The following is an 18,663-nucleotide window of genomic DNA, read 5'->3' as shown; positions in this document are numbered from 1 at the left end:
TACGAGTATGTCCATACATAAACGTCGTTGATGAAGCTAGGAACAGTAGGAACATATTACGCGGACGTCCGCCGTCGTGCGACCGCGGACGCGGATCTAGACAATGAATATACACTTAACCGTACAAACTATCGGTCGTCGGTCGTGGACGTGGCCTTGAGCGCACGGACGTCCGATCGAAATCTGGCTCGATGGATGTTTTGGTCAGCTGAAGCCACGTCCCGAAGACCGTGCACACTGCACACTGATCGGTCGCGGTCGCGGTCGCGCGACCGCGGACGTCCGCGTAGTATGTTCCTAGCTTAATACACCCAAAATTATATTCACTCCGTCTTTCATTTGCGTTCGCAAGAAAAGACAACGGTGCGCGAATGCGGGCCTCGAAATAATTTCTGAGGAAATGTTCCACGTCTTTTGCAATTTTGCGGGATAAGCCTCGTTGTATGTAAATTTATTAGACTGTAGTCTCCTCAAGTCAGCCCTCTCTTTATTTTGAACTTTTAATGAGTAACAATAGGTTTCAAATTCAAAAACAAAACAAATGTTTCCGACTGTGGAGGGTATAGTCTTCGGTTACCGCGATAGTTACTCATGAAATAAAACTATGGAAGCGGATTATAACAATTCATCCCGACGTTTCGAACACTTTACAGCGTTCGTGGTCAACGGGTTAGTCCGTTTTCACATTATCCGATCCAATATCGGATGTCGGAAGGATTTCAATGAGGAGGCACACTCAAAGGTTATGACAGACGGCGCCACCTTATTTGTTCATTGCACAGATAAAGAATTTCATACGTGAGAGCGAGAAGAAGATATTTCTCTCTCTCTCTCTCTCACACACACACACACACACACACACACACACACACACACACACACATACACACACACACACACACACATATACACATATCAAAACAGTGACATACCTATAATAGACACTTGCACAGGCGCCGCCTGGCGGGATAATATGTCAGTGTGCCTCGGATCGGATAATGTGAAAACGCACTTACCGTTAGTGTTTTGGTGGCTGAAGTGTTATAGGATGTTTGTCATTCGCGTGAATGACAATGTGTCATGTCGGTTTGTGTCCGAATTCAATATCAAGATTTTGAGATTACGAAACTCACATTATCCATTATGATAAATGAATGACTACTTGACTAGCATCCTTGAAGCCTTAGGTTGCCACGTAAAAAATGTTTTCTGTCCTCCACAAGGAAAGCTTAAAATTTCTGGTCGCTGCGATAAACGAAGTTACCACTTCCCGGCTCCGTCGAACAGAAAGAAGCACACCTTTGGCATAAAGAAGTCACAGATCACGTCATATTTGTTGACCTTGACTCCGCCTCAGCCGACAATTTTATTGTGATGTGAGACATTTACTTACTGGCTAACTGCATATTATAACAGGGTGAAGTTGTAATTCAAGGTTTTCGTAAAGCCTATTCATTACTTCAGTAAGAAATACCCATAATATTGGCATTCATGTTCAATTTAGAAAGATTTGTCATTTTTTCAGGATACAATATTTCAAATAACGAAATTACGTTAAGTTGCGTTACGGAACGATACGTTACATTACGTATCTTTACTGTACGCAAAAGTGCCATCTTTTTCAGATTTTGCTCACTAAACAAGCTTCTAGCTTCCGGAGTTTCAGTACTCAGAACAGCGCCATCTTTTATTTGATTAAAGACTAAAAAAATTAACTACTAAATATGTCTACTTAAACGCATTAAAAGTCAGCTTGTTTGTACTCTGTGGTAAGCAAAGCGTACCATAGACATAATTAGTTTATTTTATTACAACTTGTGAATGAGTCCGTTCAACTTCAACAAGATATAAACAAAAATGTGCAGTGATTGTAATGGGCGTAGTCACTATCGCCTTTTATCTGATAAATTCATTGATTATAAAAGATAACGCCCTAATGCTGTAGCGACATTGGACTAGATAAAAAATATAGGACTACTCTGATAAAAAGAATGCAAATACATCTTATTTAGGGCATGTTGTAAAGTTTTGTTCTTTGTAACTTCAGTAACCAGATTTACTTGGAAATTACGTAATTAACAACGTTTTATGAGTGTTTGTTTATATACAAAGTGATTATAAACAAAGTATAATTCATGAAAGTGTCTAACTTCGAAGAAACGTGACTCAAACAACTACTTAACATCGACTATGTGATTCATCGAAACTTTTCTTATAATTACTGTGTAGTGTTTGTGATGCGAAAAAATGTTCCAGAAAGCATTTTTAGCCCTTTTCCTGACTGCTAACGTGCAATGCCAATCGAACAAAGACTTATACAATGGACAGTATAACAACGAATTCTATAAAACGCAAAAATTGGACAGCTCTCGAGAGACAAGACTGCCAAATCCTGGCGACAGTAATTATAGGACTTATGTGTATAATAGCAGGAGGTACGGGACGGATCCAACGCGGTACAATCCCTTCAATCCTAGTATAAACCAGCCAGGAGGGTTTCCATACAATCCTATAAACACAAACCCTTTGGATGACTCATATAAGTTTAACACAGTAAGTTTTTCAATTTTCAACGCGTTAATCTACTGAAATCCTTGCTAACATTTGTTTACTTTATTATTTAGTTACAAAGTTAGACTAAGTGCTGCAGCAGAGGTGTTCAATTCACTGGAGTATAAATAATGTTTACTATAAAAAAGTATCGAAGTGTAATTAAAGAAGAAAAATAATATTTCACTTCAAAACCTTAAGAGAATACAGTCTAATTAGAATTCTCAACTCTTTTAAGCAAGCAAAGCAAATGTCTCTTCTTCTTCTTCCTCGGTTCCTCATGGCTGAGGGTCGTGACCAAATGAGGTCGTTATGCGCACCAAAGCTCTCCATTGAGCATGGTCTTCTGAATAAATGAATGATAAATGTCTACATAAGTATTATTGTTATGTATGCATGTACTAGTATAGGTTAAAATAAGGTGTCATCGCGAATAAACGTCAGTGCGTATCCGAGCAGCAATCGTTTCACTCATCCCATCCCGATACTTAACAGTACAGACGAGGATACACCTTCACCCTTCTTCGCCATCTTCTGCTGGTGAAGACTGCTACGTATACCTTGGACAGCTAGAAGAACTAACATCTCTATTTTGGAAGAACTTAATATCACCACACGCCTCTCCAAAATATGCCAGGAGCTGACCCTTAGATTTTTCGGTCACATCATGAGATCACCAATGCATAATATGGAGAAGTGTATCATCTTGGGGCGAATGAATGATAAACGCGTTCTCTCGGGCTCGTAAGAGACGGTCTGACTGTGTGAAGAAGTCGACTGGCGGCAGCCTATATCGTGCAGTCCACATGGCCTATGACCGCGTTCAATGGAGACACGCTACTTGTGGTCGCGATCCTCAGCAATGAGGGAACGAGGAAGAAGAAGACACCTTCACCCTACACCTTCATTGACATACAATACAATACAACATCATCATCATTGAACACGACAACTTAGCAGATGATTGTTGCAGTGATTTTATTGTGTGGCGCCGGTACATCATCTTTGGTAGCTTAGTGGCAAAAGGTGTTGTGCTGCTCCGATGGCAGCACAACACCTTTTGCCACATCTGTCACAGGTGAAACGCGAGTCAAGAGGAGGAGGAGCCCTGGAACAGAGCCTTTTCTGCTTAAGGTTGTCGAGCCAGGCTTTGTCGTGCTCTGACAATACAATACAATACAATACAAATATTCTTTATTGCTCACCAATATAACAAGATGACAAAAAAAATAAGTACATAACTTTAATTAACTATGGTAGACAACAGGCAGTCTTATCGCTAAAGAGCGATCTCTTCCTTACAACCTTTGGGTAGTGGAGACAAGACACAAAAAACAACTGATTAGAGTATGTGATGCAGTGAGTGATAGCAAACGTCAAATAATCTAACATACCTCACTGGAAAACATGAAATTTAAGCTCTATTACATTTCAAGGCATTTATTTTTCGTTTTCTTTGTACTGTTTCTTTATCTATGGTACCCATTTTCTTTCTTAAACTTGTTCTTCTTCAACTAAGTGAGCCTTTATTATTGAAAATAGGAACAAAGATGCCTATTAAAATCAAGGCATTTCCTATTAAATAAATAAATTGCAAGTTGGTTTAAAATATGAAAGTAACAAACAGATTTGAAGCGGTCTGTGCAATCTAAATAACTTTCCATTATTGCAGCCCCAAGACCCGAACAACCCGGATGCACTGTTCCCGGGAGTGCTTGGAGGCTGGAGAGAGGACCTTCAAGGCAGGGAGCGGAGGGACTCGCGGCTGCTCAAGCGAGACATCTTTGTTAACACTAACTACGGACAAGTACAAGGATTTAAGGTAATCTAACCTTAACCTTAACCTCACTGCTGTGAAGTGCTGGTGGCCTAGGGGTAAGAACATGCGACTTTCGATCCGGAGGTTGCGGGTTCAAACCCCGGCTCATACCAATGGGTTTTTCGGTACTTATGTGCGAAATGTCATTTGATATTTGCCAGTCGCTTTTCGGTGAAGGAAAACATCGTGAGGAAACTGGACTAATTCTAATAAAGCCTACTTACCCTTCGGGTTAGAATGGCAGTCGCTTTCTTAAAACTAGTGCCTATGCCAAATCTTGGAATTAGTTTGTCAAAGCGGACCCCAGGCTCCCATGAGCCGTGGCAAAATACCAGGATAACGCAAGGATGATAATGAAGCCTTCACATTTATATCTATGATGGCCTTAATAAATATATGCCTTAGCGTCTATTTCAGTCAATTTATGGTGTGATGTCCAAGAAATATCACTTTTGGTGACTAAACAGACCTATGCAAGAGTGACATACATAGCTGACAAGGGAAGTAGCTTGAAACCAACAGTGATGTTACGTTACGGATATGGTGAAATAATATTGTAGTAGATTAGTAAAAATCAGGAAGAGAATCTCTACATTCTACATTTTACTGTTGCACATATGTTTTTCTAGACAATGAACATGCTAAGAGTTTTATTATTTGTGTCCTCTTAGCACTCACTGAAGGTTATATATAAGTACATTAAAGACATCTAACCAATTATATTTGAGTGAAAATCGATGATTGTAAAATGATTGGCCATCTATCCTGCAAATAAATAGCAAAGTCAAAATACTACCAACAAAGCAATGTCTCATTAGTAGTAGCATAAATCTACAAAAGTAAAATTACATTTCTTTCAACCCCTTTTTGCCAAGAGTGGCATTGAAAGTTGAGTAGATAGTTCATTCTCTGCCTACCCCTTTATGGGATACAGGCGTGATTGTATGTATGTATGTAAAGGTAAAATTAAGAATTGTGTTTTAAAGAAGCCTTTCTTTTCAGGTCCACTTATATGACAATCCAGACCCTGACTCGGGATATAGACCCTGGCTAACCCCAGTGGAAAGGATACAAGGAGAGGCTTCAGTATTTCTTGGCATTCCATATGCTAGGCCTCCTGTCTTAGATGGAAGATTCAAGGTAAGCTAACAATACAATATACATTGCAAACTTAGAAGTCTGATATTAAAAATTTTGTTTGTTTGTGTGATGATGATGCCTTACTAGATAAGTTTTATGATGCATGTGGTGGTCACCCTCTATGTATAGCAATAATCTAATTTAGCATCTGTAGTAATTTCTAAAAACAGCGTACAATTTTTTTGCTCTCTCAACTCAATTTTGCCAGCTCAGTGACCCAAATTAGATCGGCCAACACTAAATTTTGTGCTATCCGACGCTTTCAGCCGCTTATACATTGCAAAGTCTATCTGGAACTTGTCAATACTTCGATACCTAGGGCCCTCCAACCGCCCGTCGTCCGGATTTTACTAACAAATTTTTTAGGGTCACTTGCGCCACCGAAAATGGAGGCCCTGTTAAGGAGGTTAACCCTGGAGGTTAACCCGAGGCTAACCCACCATCTTATATGGAATTAAACAGTTGATAGCCCACTAACCTTGAGTTAAGTGGGTGGTGCATAGCCCTTAATTTATTATTTGTATTCACAGCCCCCTCGTCAGCACCCTGGATGGCAGCTGCTCCAAGCTGTTGACTGGGGTCCAGCTTGCCCCCAACCAGTGAGATTTACTGGGGCAACCAAAGGCATCCGTGATATGGACGAAGATTGCCTGTACCTCAACATTTTCTCTCCTAATGTAAGTTTCTTGTCTCTTTATTTCTAATAGGTCTAATATCTAGCTTAGATAGACGTAGATTGGGGCCCCGCATGCTCCTAATCAGTGAGGTTCACTGGAGCAACCAAAGGCATACGAAATATGTACGAAGGTTGTCTTAACCTCAACATTTTCGCTCCCAATATAAGTTTCTTGTCTTTTAATTTCTAATAGGTCTAATATCTTGTATCTAGCTTACATAGACGTAGATTGTGGCCCTACATGCCCCCAACCAGTGAGGTTTACTGGGGCAACCAAAGGCATCCGATGTTTACCTAACTGTGAAATGGCATACCCAGTTTATGAATGAAGTTCACTTTTTTTCTACATAGTACATATGCCATTAACCATTTCTAATGCAACCCATTGTAATTGTATACGTCCTTCACAATCTAGGTCTGCGTACCGAACCGTATTACATTAATAATTCTTTTGTCATAACCATTGTCACACACTACAACTTAAGTTAAATACCGTAAAGTCGTTTTTACTGTGACATAAGGGATTTCAGTGAGTAGTGTAATTAGGTGAATGGGTCTCGTCTCCAGAGATTTAGCTCCGTTGATATGATTTTATAATAAGTAGTTGTGTAATCTACATAAGGTATGCGTATCCTACATACAGATTTAGTGCGGAAAGGATTACCTTCGTATTTTTCCGGAAACATCCGTATTTGTCATGCTACACTGAGAGAAATTTGCATTGTGAATTTAACAAGTTCGACTTGTTGCGGTTTATCCGTTTGAATCAGCCAAACGTATGTTTAAAACAATATGTGTCAGGTTGTTTTTATAAAATCGACTTATTGATTCAAATATATTGCCGATTCAAATGACAAGTAGCTTGTTGTTTGAACCAAAGAGCACGTAGGCGCTATTTAAACCAAAAAACTTGTTGAACGAACATGAAAACTGGTTGTATTTTCTCTCAGTGTAGTTCAGTTAATGTCAGTACATCTTGTACTGAGACCGCCTCGCAATTGTGGCGGCGTTCAGATGTTTCAGAGGGGCAGGCCGTACAGCTGCGTTCGTGGCCCACAAACTGGTCTCGCCGGAAGATCAGCGCTGACCCCTGGGTCAGCATTTATGCTGAGGCGGGACCATTTCGTGGTAAACCCGTCATACATTTTTAACCCCCGACGCAAAAACGACGGGGTGTTATAAGATTGACGTGTTTATCTGTGTGTGTTTGCTGTGGTATCGTAGCTCCCGGACGGATGAACCGACCTGTCTGTCTGTCTGTCTGTGTGTGTGTCTGTATGCGGCATCGTTGCTCCCGAACGGATGAACCGGATGAACGAAACTGACTAACTAGTCGGGTCTGTGGACCCGGCTGTTGACCGCACGCCTCGCGTGGCAAATCGAGGCGAGCGAAATCGAGCGCACGTTTGACTTGCCCGAGCAAATTGCAGGCGTCCATAGGTTACCGTGACCGCTTTCCATCAGGCGGGACGTATGTTTGTTTACCACAGACGTGATATATAAAACAACTCAAAAAGTCATTCTTGAGGAAGGTTTAGGCATATAATTTGTTGAGATTTTGTTTGAATTGCTATATGACGATATTTGCTAATCGAGTTTGACAAAATCCCGCTGGCTGAGAGCTTTAATCGAAAACGCTGCCCAAACCGTTTGAGCTATATCAAAACAATGTGGCGAAATTATGTCTCTCTGATAGGTCTACAAAAAGTCCGCGATGTCATCTTTTACGGATAACATACTATAATCATTTATATTCATATAGTGCTGGTGGCCTAGCGGTAAGAGCGTGCGACTTTCGATCCGGAGGTCGCGGGTTCGAACCCGGCTCGTACCAATGAGTTTTTCTGAACTTATGTGCGAAATTTCATTTGATATTAGCCAGTCGCTTTTCGGTGAAGAAAAACATCGTGAGGAAACCGGACTAATTCCAATAAGGCCTAGTTACCCTTGGGGTTGGAAGGTCAGATGGCAGTCGCTTTCGTAAAAACAAGTGCCTACGCCAAATCTTGGGATTAGTTGTCAAAGCGGACCCCGGGCTCCCATGAGCCGTGGCAAACGCCGGGATAACACAAGGAGGATGATGATGAATCATTTTTATGATAATCCGGGGCGGGCCGCTAGTTACTTCTAATACTAACTCCATCTAGTGATGACTAATGGTCTATGTGCAAAGATAAAACAGGACATCTCGGCATATGAGCTACCGCGGACACTGTTAACCAGCATTGGACCTTATTCCATTGTTATAAGACTACGCAAAAAGCCGCTGCTACTATCGCACGCTTAAAGCCTCCCATTCACGGTACGATTCATCTGTAAGATCCGTCGTAACAGATTAATCGAAACGACCGATCGACAGTGTATTTCAATATCGTTAACGATGTACTTGATCTCATACGATATCGCAATTCGCAAGAAAATCCCATGCAACCATGAATATCGTAACGATAGATCGAAAGTGTGTGGCCTCTTGCGACCAACGATTCTATTTTTATCTCATACTTAAGTACCTACTGACTTAATTATTCCGTTTCGTTCGATTAGATCAGGCCCCGTAGCCTAATGGCATTTCTGCGACGCGAAACGAAAACGAAACGCCGCGAAAGGTACCTAGTCTGGCTCTGTCGCGCCATCGCCAATACGCAAGAGCGAAAGAGATAGATATCTACGAGCGTTTCGTTTCGTGAGCGTTTCGTCAGCGTTTGTGCCATTCGGCTACGTGCCCAGTTCGTAAACGATCAATCGCTTCATGTATATGGCTGGCACTTTCGATGCGACCGATCGCCATGTCCGATCGACCGAAACGATTAATCGTACCGTGAATGGGGGGCTTAACGGGATGAATTGGAGTAATTAAACCGATGCAAGCTTAATCAGATTACGGGTCAATGAACTTTGAGTCATGCAGCGTGAAATCACTATGATAATTGGGGCTGACAGTGTAATGGGTTCGGGTATTTACGTAATGAGATTATCGCGTAATGATACGGATTTTAAACATTTTGCTACTTATAGTCAACAACTTTCTAATAAGCTATTTTTGAGTTCTCGACAAAAGAGACTTTCTCTAATAGTACAAAGAAACATGTATCAATTTCTATATATTTAGAATAAAAACGCTGAAAATAATATGGAAATAAAAGCTATAACGGTGTATTTCTATAAAAAAAAAACATTCATTTGGAAAGAATTCCCTCCTATTTTGAGGATGGGAGATACTTCTGGGATGCGACGGATGGGTAAACGGCGATAAAGAATGCACATCGGTCTTTGGAAAGAGACAATTAACGTCACATAAGCAAGAAAGAGACAACGCTCTACGAAGACGAAAAACCGATGTGCAATCATTATCGCCGAGTACTGTAATTACTGTATCTAGGAAGGATTATTTATATAGGATTTACATACTTCATACTAAGAATCGTACCTCGATTTTTAGCGCCATCTATTAAATGCTATCATAACTACACTGATGATGCCTACAATTTTTTTTTTCAAATGTGTATTGACGTGATATCATGATTTGAATGTAAATAAACATGTCATAAAAAATGAAAACACGCAAATATATTTGGGGAAAATATGATTTTGGCCACTTCCAGGCTGCGAGCAGCGCCATCTAGTTGTAAGCCTAAAAGGCCCATACATTTAAGGGGTACGCTTTTTTGTATGGGCTTTGTCAGTCCAGTATTAAATCGTTCTTGGTATTTAGATATTGTTTTAATAGGCTACTCTCCATCTAGTCAAATCAGCTTCTTTTTAAGAACTGTCAAAACGAATTTGAACGATTTGCTAATATGGAATTAATAATTAATCGTGCGAAGTGACGTCACGGTCAACTCATGTCACTCTTATCTTTCTCTCCGACTTATTAAATAAATTACTATTTCTATGCTGATTCACGAAAGAATCGTGAATATAATAAAATATTTTATTTTAAGTAGGGCAAGTTCCCTATTACAGGTGATATATTACACTAAATTGGTTCTACAGAATGATTTGTTATTTTTTCCAGACGGAAGCAGGCACCACAGCGCAGAAATACCCAGTAATGGTGTACATTCACGGCGGGCAATTCTCTTCTGGAGCCTCAAATTTGTTCCCCGCACATATGCTTGCTGCCTTCTATAAGGTCGTCGTGGTTTCTATCAACTACAGGCTTGGAGCTCTTGGTAAGAACACTAATAAGTACTTATAGCAACACTTACTTAATGGACTATCTGGCTTTTCAATAAGATCCTTATCCTAGACCAAAGAGGATCAAGTATTATAGAGAGTTACTGTCAAAGTAAAATATGTAATCACAGCGCATAGACTGCCATCTCTCGACACAAGCTTAAAACTTGTAAACCTCAGTTTTGACAATTTGGCCCATATTGTTAGCTTAATATGTGTTAAAATGTCAAATATTAATATTAGCGCCATCTAGCCGAGCGTCTCCCAAAGGCGTAACGCCATCTAGGTCACCGTACCTTTTTCTATATGGTTCTGAGCTACGTTTTTTTCTTAGACTGTAGCTGTCTATACGGAGTTACATAAGTCTTTGTCCGAGACGGAACAAGGCGTCGTCTAGTAATACTCAGTTATTTTTTTGGGAAAACGAATCAATTCTCGCTTGTAAATAAGCTTTTGCTTATTAGAAAGTCGTGGTTTCCATCAACTCTTGCTTGGTACTCTTGGTATATAGGAAGTAGCCATTAGGTACTGATCAATAATCTTGTTTCAGTGTGTCTGTCTTCATCAAAATATTCTCCAAAAGTAAACTTATTTTACAGGTTTCCTCTCTACCGCCGATGACAACTCTCCTGGCAACTACGGCATCCTCGATCAGGCGATGGCCTTACGATGGATCCGAGATAACATAGGTAAGGCTTTTGACTGGCTTAACATTTAATATTTCGTTCCTTTGACTATTTAAACTACTTTGCCTGAGAGGAAATACTTCTCTTACATAACACGCCTCATTGTAGTAAAAAATTAACGTGAAAAAATGCTGCCACATAATAAATTTGTGCAAATATGTCAGGTGTACTTCAGGGTAGTTTGATAGGGCCATAACTTTTCCTTGTCTAAAACGTACAGTAGACACAATAACATTAGGTAATTTTGTATTAAAGCTATATTGAAAGTCATATATTTTCATTAATTTACAGTGCATTAAACAGTTATTAATTAAATTTAAGAGCTATGATCAACTTTTTTCCAATTTATAGATCCGTTTAATGGGGACCGCAATTCCATCACTCTGTTCGGTCCGGGCGCTGGTGCGGCCTCTGCTGGATTGCTGGCTTTAGCGCCGACGACAAGGGATATTGTAACTGGCATTATAGCACAGGTAATAATATTTAAAATACTCTAAGGACAAATTATTTAATTTTCATAGAAAATATTAGTATGAATGGTAGCGCCATCTCTCTTCGCTAGCTTGTAATCACCTGAGTTGATTCAGCTAGGAGGTCGAACCTCAGGGATGGCAGAGGGCGTCACTAGCCTTCGGAAATGTCATATACTTGGAATTTTCGACCCTTGCCTTCGTGATTCGATGGTAGAGTGGTTTAGGCATCCGTCCGGTAAACGGAGGACGCTGGTTCGATTCCTGCTCGGGACACTTGGAGGCCTTGGTCACTTTTTCTTTGACATTTATTTCATGTTTATACTATAATTAATATATACATATTTTATATTGAAGGAAGCGATACTACATATTTTATATTAAAGGAAAAATTCACACCTCCGGCAGGACTCGAACCTGCGACCTACTGCTTTGCCGGAGCAGTCGCTATAACGAACTTAGCCACGGAGGCCTGCTGGATGCGTGCGAATTTTTCCATGCATTCCCTCAATCCCTATACGCCTTCGGGTGTATAGCGACATCTACTTATAAAGATGCATCTTAATAATAGGTGTCCGATAGTCTCCTCTCCCATAGACCATTAACCAGTAATTTTACAAAACAATAGCCTTATGAGCTTCTTTACTCCCATCACAGCACAAAAGGATGCAATAATGTGTTATCGCACATGAATTTTGCAATAAAATGTCAACTTTAATAGTCAAATTTTTGATTTGACTATGCAAAATGCATGTGGGGATGACACATTATTACCTATCAGCATCCTAGTGCTGCACTGCAATAGTCTGCACCTGGCGGGGACCATCTCCGGATGTATCGTATTGTGCGCTCAAGGATGGTATCCGCCAAGTGTATCCCTTGCTTTTAATGTTCGAAAGGGCCTCTGCGCCCTTGGCTTCGGCCGCACGTACGCCTCCTAAAGGTCCTGGACCCCATGGTCCCGAGATATGGAAAGAACATAATCATATGTATTTAACTCATTTACCGCTCATCATTTCACGATATCGGAATCAGAATTACTTGTATTACAGTTTATTTTGCGAAATTCAAATGTAACTTTTTTTTTACAGAGTGGTTCAGCACTAGCCGACTGGGCGATGATAGAAGACAAGTTCCGCGTACAAAACACTTCTCTCGTGTTCGGCCGCCTGCTCGGCTGCCCCATCGACTCTTCGTGGAAACTGGTCAACTGCCTCCGCCAAGGTCGCAGCTTCTATGAGCTGGGGAATGCTGAATTTGAGGTATATTGACCCTTACTTACATACATACATACATACATACAATCACGCCTGTATCCCATGAAGGGGTAGGCAGAGCATATGAAACTACTCAAGTTACCCTTACTTGTATTAAAATATTCTATGTATGTGTATGTGTCTGATAGAAACTCCACGCTTGCTTAAAATTAGGACTTAATCTCGTAACTAACCTAACCTACCCACAAAATTACAATTTTGAAAAACGCTTGCGTTTGGCCGTATATTCACTTAATTGACTTTTCTTGGACATCGACATATTATCACAGAATATATAATAGTACAAGTACAGAAGGCCCACTGCTTTGATGTTCACGAAATGCCGCCTTTTAAATGCCTACAAAATTCTAACAAAGAAACGAGCCGCACGTGCGCAACGTCGGACAATAGGGTTGCTTATTAAAACGATTTAATACTCAGATAAAATGTTACCTATACTATTATATTCAAGTCTTGGGTACTTTCTAGCTATATACGTATACAGTGTTTATATATTTTTGTTGTTGAAATCCTAACATCAGAAGCGTTATTGAACTTTTCGGTGGGACTTAATCAATAGTAGATTTGTCTAATATATATGGTCCTAATTTATTCATGATGTTTATTTAACTAAGCATTATTAGCCATTCCCACGCGGACATCGCATATGAACCTTAAAAAAACTTGCGACGTAAAGTAACAATAGAAAGTGCGAACGTGCGTTCCGTGAGAACGCGCGACACCCCTGATTAGGCCGCGAACTCGCTCGCCAGCATGTACTTGTAGCGCGGCGATAGAATCGCGGAGTGAGCCGCCCCTGATATTACCATGAAACTTCCCATACAATAATATTTAGCGAAAATTGAGCTTGATCCGCGAGAGAAACTATACGCGAAACTTTTGCCCTTAGCTTATGCCCCGTGCATGTCTTGGTGACAAAACACGTAGTTCGTTCCAAATGTATGTCTCTCATTCCCCACCCTGAAAAGCCCTTTCTTATCATTATTTTTTTTCCATTCAGCCCCACGTCGGCTTTATTCCCTGGGGTCCTGTCTACGAGAACAACTTCACCTACCCCGCCGACGGCTGGTACGAGGGCTGGCGCGAGCGAGACTGGCACTTCCTGGACTCCATGCCCGAGGAACTCATCCGGAGAAGACAGTTCAACCCTGCGCTGCGGTACATGACCGGCGTCACCACGCAGGAGGCGGCCTACGTGCTGTGTGAGTAGACCGGCTATACACTAGAGCAGGACGACACGAGAATATCTAACTACGTACGAAAAGGTATTATGAGTGATGAAAGTAGAATAAAAAAAAATGTTGGAACTCGGCAAAAATGCAACGACTCGAACAAAATTAGTACCTACCAGCATAGATAAATCAAGAAAGATTGGTAACTCAGTACATCGCTACATGGCCTACTTAAACGCGAGTTATCGTCGCTGGTACCTCTTAGTTTTCGAGTTATTTACAGATGGCGCTATTTTCAATGTTTAAAAGTGCCGTCTAGTGAGATAATAATTAATTACATTGCCGAGTAACCATAACTGAATATGATTCAATATTTCGAGGCGGCGGCACCTCGTTTTTTGGCTCAGGGGTTAGAGTATTTGACTTGCATTTTTGAGATCTCAGGTTCGAGACCCAGCTCCGTTTTTTTTTTAAATTTGTTTAAAAATAATTATGTTGTTGTTTTTCACTTTTTTTATCTACCTAGTTGAATATTAGAAAAATAAAATATGATGTGAATTTGAATCATAGAAAAGTAAGTATAAATTTTTCGCGCCTACTTGTTGTATGTGTGTTTATAAAACCGATAGGCCCATAGGGAAGTACCTATCTTATCTACCTACTCGACTCTCCAATCACTTGCCGCCGTGTCAAGAGGATCATGTACTAAAGGACTGAAGTGTTTTTTTGCAATGATTATGGTCCAAGAGCTGGCAGGATTTTGGAGTAGGTCCATGAGGCAACCTGGAAAGGTGCTCAGATGCTTCTCTAATCATGACCAACACCGAGTTTAACGCCGAGTGTGGAGTTGAAAAACGAGCGAGTGTAAGGATTCTATAGGTGAACCACGAGCGAAGCGAGTGGTTCGAGAGTAGAATCCTGAACTTGCGAGTTTTTTAACACACGAGAAGTAAAATACATTTGCACCCGAGTGTAACACAAAACTTTTCCCCTCACTATAGCGAGGAAACTACAAGGCAAAAAAATGCGTTTATCACTGCTTCCAGTAGTTCCACAGGTGGTAAATCATCTTTATTACCAGATTCACCTGCTTTTATCAATTTTAAAGCAGTTTATTTGACTTTATTCAAGGTCAAATTACTTTACCCACTAGTGGATAAAATGCGTTTTTACCCGCTGGTATTAAAGGACAAAACACGTGTTTCCGAGCTAGTGAGGGGAAAAATATTTCTATTCTATTCTATTCTATATGTATATTGATCATATCGAAAAAACGTACATAACCTTTCTTGTAGGATATTTTATGTAGATATTTTCTGTTAAACATATATATTTTTTGCTGTGGGCCACCGTTTACGAGTTATTTACGAAAAACTAAAAAAATTACTTTCAAGATCGAATGGTAGGGTACGGAACCCACCTCATGTCATGGCATTATTTTTCCATGGCTATTTAGACCCTCATCTTTTACTGGTAAAAATGACAGATTGCCTCTAGAACCATTTTTGGTTCTTTTTTTACCACTTTGCACTGTTCTGGCACGGTGAAGGACCCGGCCAAATGATCTGGCATAAATACCATGCGACTTCTAGTCATACTAAGTTATGAAAAAAAAAGCTGCACTTTTGGATGGAAGCAAGCCGCTTTGCATGGTGATAGTAGACATCATAGTAAACGATTTTTTCCGAGGATATTGAAATTTCATCCCTTAGGAAGCCGAGCGTAGCGAGGTGTTTTATGAAAATTAAAAAAATTCTATCTTTTTATTGTGTAGTCCGATTTTGACAAAACGTATCTCAAATGAAAGGTATTAATTTGTGTAATTAAAAAAAATACAAAGAAAAAATTTTTGAAAGAAAAGTAAGAAAAAATTAAAAAAAAAGTAAATTTACGTCTCGCACTGAATAACTTCAAAGAATGACAGACAAAATGTACAATGTCGATATGCGAGTTTTTTTAAATCAAAGACAGATAAATTTGTAGTTGAAAACTGAAGACCACATTGAAATCGGAGTAGCATTTTTTAAGATACAAGTTGCCAAAGTTGGGAAAGATCGCTTTATATGGCCACTTTGAAATTCCTATGCCAGAAAGTCAGAAATAATATGTTTTTCTGACACAGAAAAATACATAGTAACAGTACACATCAAAATAGAATTAAAAATTCCAAGGATATTATAATTTCATCCCTTAGAACGACGAGCGCAGCGAGGTCGAAAAAATCTCTTTTTTTTTTACGTCGTCCGATTTTGACAAAACATGTTTCATTTGAAAGGTATTGCTTTATGTAACTTAAAAAAAAATATTGAAAAAAATTGGGAAAAAAATGAAATGAAATTTTTATATCCTTGTAAAAAAATGTTTATAATGATGTCTATTACCTATGCACACTTTTAACTGTAAGAAAAATATAATGTTTCTGACTTTCTGGCTAAGGAATTTATAAGCGACCATATAAACAAACTAAGCCAACTTTGACAACTTGCATCTTAAAAACTACTGATTCGATTTCGATTCGGTTTTTAGTTTATAATCATGCATTTATTTGTCTTTAATTTAAAAAAATCATATATCGAAATTATACACCGTGTCTACCGTTTTTTGCGGTTATTCAGTGTGATACGAAAATTAAGGTTTTTTTTTTTAAATCTTACATTTTTTTTTCCAATTTTTTTCAATATTTTTTTTAAGTTACATAAAGCAATACCTTTCAAATGAAACATGTTTTGTCAAAATCGGACGACGTACAAAAAAATTAGATTTTTTTTCGGTTTTCGTAACCGACCTCGCTACGCTCGTCGTTCTAAGGGATGAAATTATAATATCCTCGGAATTTTTAATTTTATTTTGATGTGTACTGTTACTATGTATTTTTCTGTGTCAGAAAAACATATTATTTCTGACTTTCTGGCAAAGGAATTTCAAAGTGGCCATATAAAACGATCTTTCCCAACTTTGGCAACTTGTATCATAAAAAATGCTAATCTGATTTCGATGCGGTCTTCAGTTTTCAACTAAAAATTTATCCATCTTCGATTAGAAAAAACTCGTATATCGACATTGTACATTTTGTCTGTCATTCTTTGAAGTTATTCAGTGCGAGACGTAAATTTACTGTTTTTATTTTTTTCTTACTTTTCTTTCAATTTTTTTTCTTGTATTTTTTTTAAATTACACAAATCAATACCTTTCATTTGAGATACGTTTTGTCAAAATCGGACGATACAATAAAAAGATAGAATTTTTTTCATTTTCATAAAACACCTCGCTACGCTCGGCTTCCTAAGGGATGAAATTTCGATATCCTCGGAAAAAATCGTTTACTATGATGTCTACTATCACCATGCAAAGCGGCTTGCTTCCTTCCAAAAGTGCAGCTTTTGGCCAAAAATTCTCCATAACAAGTATGACTATTCTGAGGAACTCTAATTTCACTTTTTAATAATTCCAGGTTGCCTCAAACACCTTTTTTGGGCCTCAAAAAATTAAATCTTTAAAAATTTATAGCTCGATAAAGCCAGACTTGCAGACCTGATGTTCTGAGCACCTTTCCAGGTTGCCTCAAGGACCTACTCCAAAACTCTGCCAGCTCTCCGTCTATTATGACCATATAAGCAGCGACTCAGCGAGTGTCCTTCGAAGACCTGGCAAGCAATTATGGTCGCTCGATAAGTGATAAAATAGCAGGCCGTCCCAATCGCACTATATGTAAGTGCGATAGGGACGGCCTGATATTTTATCGTCTATCGCGCGACCATGCTGGTTGCGCAGATCCGTCGGTAAAGCAGTGTTGCACCTATGGCTCGGGAGAAAAGGCGAATTAGCAAGCGGCTCCATCGGTAAAGCAGTCCGCGGCGACAGATATTCGTCGACAAGCGGTCATGATTGGAATATTGGCCAATGACGAGACAGCTGTCAACATGGCGGAAACAGTTGTCGGCACGATGTAAACATTGCAACAAAATACTTAATACGATAATGTAGATGATATGAAGACGAAAACTACTAAAAAAACCTTTAAAGTTTATGTGACGTAGAAACGCAGGCGTTAATAGACTCTGGCAGTGGATATAACCTAATCAACAAAAACTCTTTCGACGAATTTAAAGTGGATTGCGTGAGTGAGAACTTCACTGTTTCTGATCGCGATGGTACTGTTAGGAAAACGTCGAGCATTTGGTTGTCGAGTATGCAGACTAAGGAAGCGCCGATCGAGCTCAAGATCACTCTGAAAGATGATAATTATCCCTGTGGCGAAATGAAGAGCTCAATGCGACTAAACAGCTGATTTTATAGCCAATAGTCAATCGTTTATTGCAAGAACATAGTGAGATTACATAAGATGATAACATTGAAAAGCAGTTCTTATGTTCTACCAAGCAAGGCATGCAATATTTAACAATTATTTAAAGTATGTACAATAAAATGTCAATATAATTTGTTACACAATAATTCATTACAAATATACACAAGGATTGAGTCAATTTATTACATTTTATAAATTACACAGCTAAGATGTCAAATATAGGCATAGATAAATTACTTAATTAATAATTAAGTTTTGAAAGATGGTGACTATAATGACTTGTGTTTGGAAAATGGCATGCCAAACAAAGGAGACCAACAGCAAACGGTGGTGCCTAAGGTAATGGGGAAGGAAGTTGCATATAAGGTGCATAGTAATGGTCATTTTGCTA

General features: G+C 39.3%; 1 protein-coding gene across 3 annotated transcripts in view; it reads left to right on the top strand.

The window, feature by feature from the left end:
- The first annotated feature begins 1,842 nt into the window (after positions 1-1,842).
- The window catches only part of LOC125225591 (cholinesterase), a 37,247-nt gene continuing 20,426 nt past the window's right edge, over positions 1,843-18,663 (top strand). For 2 of the 3 annotated variants that reach the window (XM_048129364.1, XM_048129363.1), the window contains exons 1-9: positions 1,843-2,553; positions 4,223-4,372; positions 5,372-5,509; positions 6,040-6,186; positions 10,201-10,357; positions 10,961-11,050; positions 11,399-11,520; positions 12,609-12,779; positions 13,795-13,996. In XM_048129364.1, coding sequence (XP_047985321.1) covers positions 2,248-2,553; positions 4,223-4,372; positions 5,372-5,509; positions 6,040-6,186; positions 10,201-10,357; positions 10,961-11,050; positions 11,399-11,520; positions 12,609-12,779; positions 13,795-13,996 — 1,483 coding nt within the window. In that variant the 5' untranslated portion in view covers positions 1,843-2,247. The remainder of the gene's footprint in view (positions 2,554-4,222; positions 4,373-5,371; positions 5,510-6,039; positions 6,187-10,200; positions 10,358-10,960; positions 11,051-11,398; positions 11,521-12,608; positions 12,780-13,794; positions 13,997-18,663) is intronic. The other variant, XM_048129365.1, reaches the window with a different exon arrangement.

Source organism: Leguminivora glycinivorella, chromosome 4 (genome assembly GCF_023078275.1).
Source record: "Leguminivora glycinivorella isolate SPB_JAAS2020 chromosome 4, LegGlyc_1.1, whole genome shotgun sequence".
Taxonomy (NCBI): domain Eukaryota; kingdom Metazoa; phylum Arthropoda; class Insecta; order Lepidoptera; family Tortricidae; genus Leguminivora; species Leguminivora glycinivorella.
This window is presented reverse-complemented; position numbering and strand designations above follow the sequence as displayed.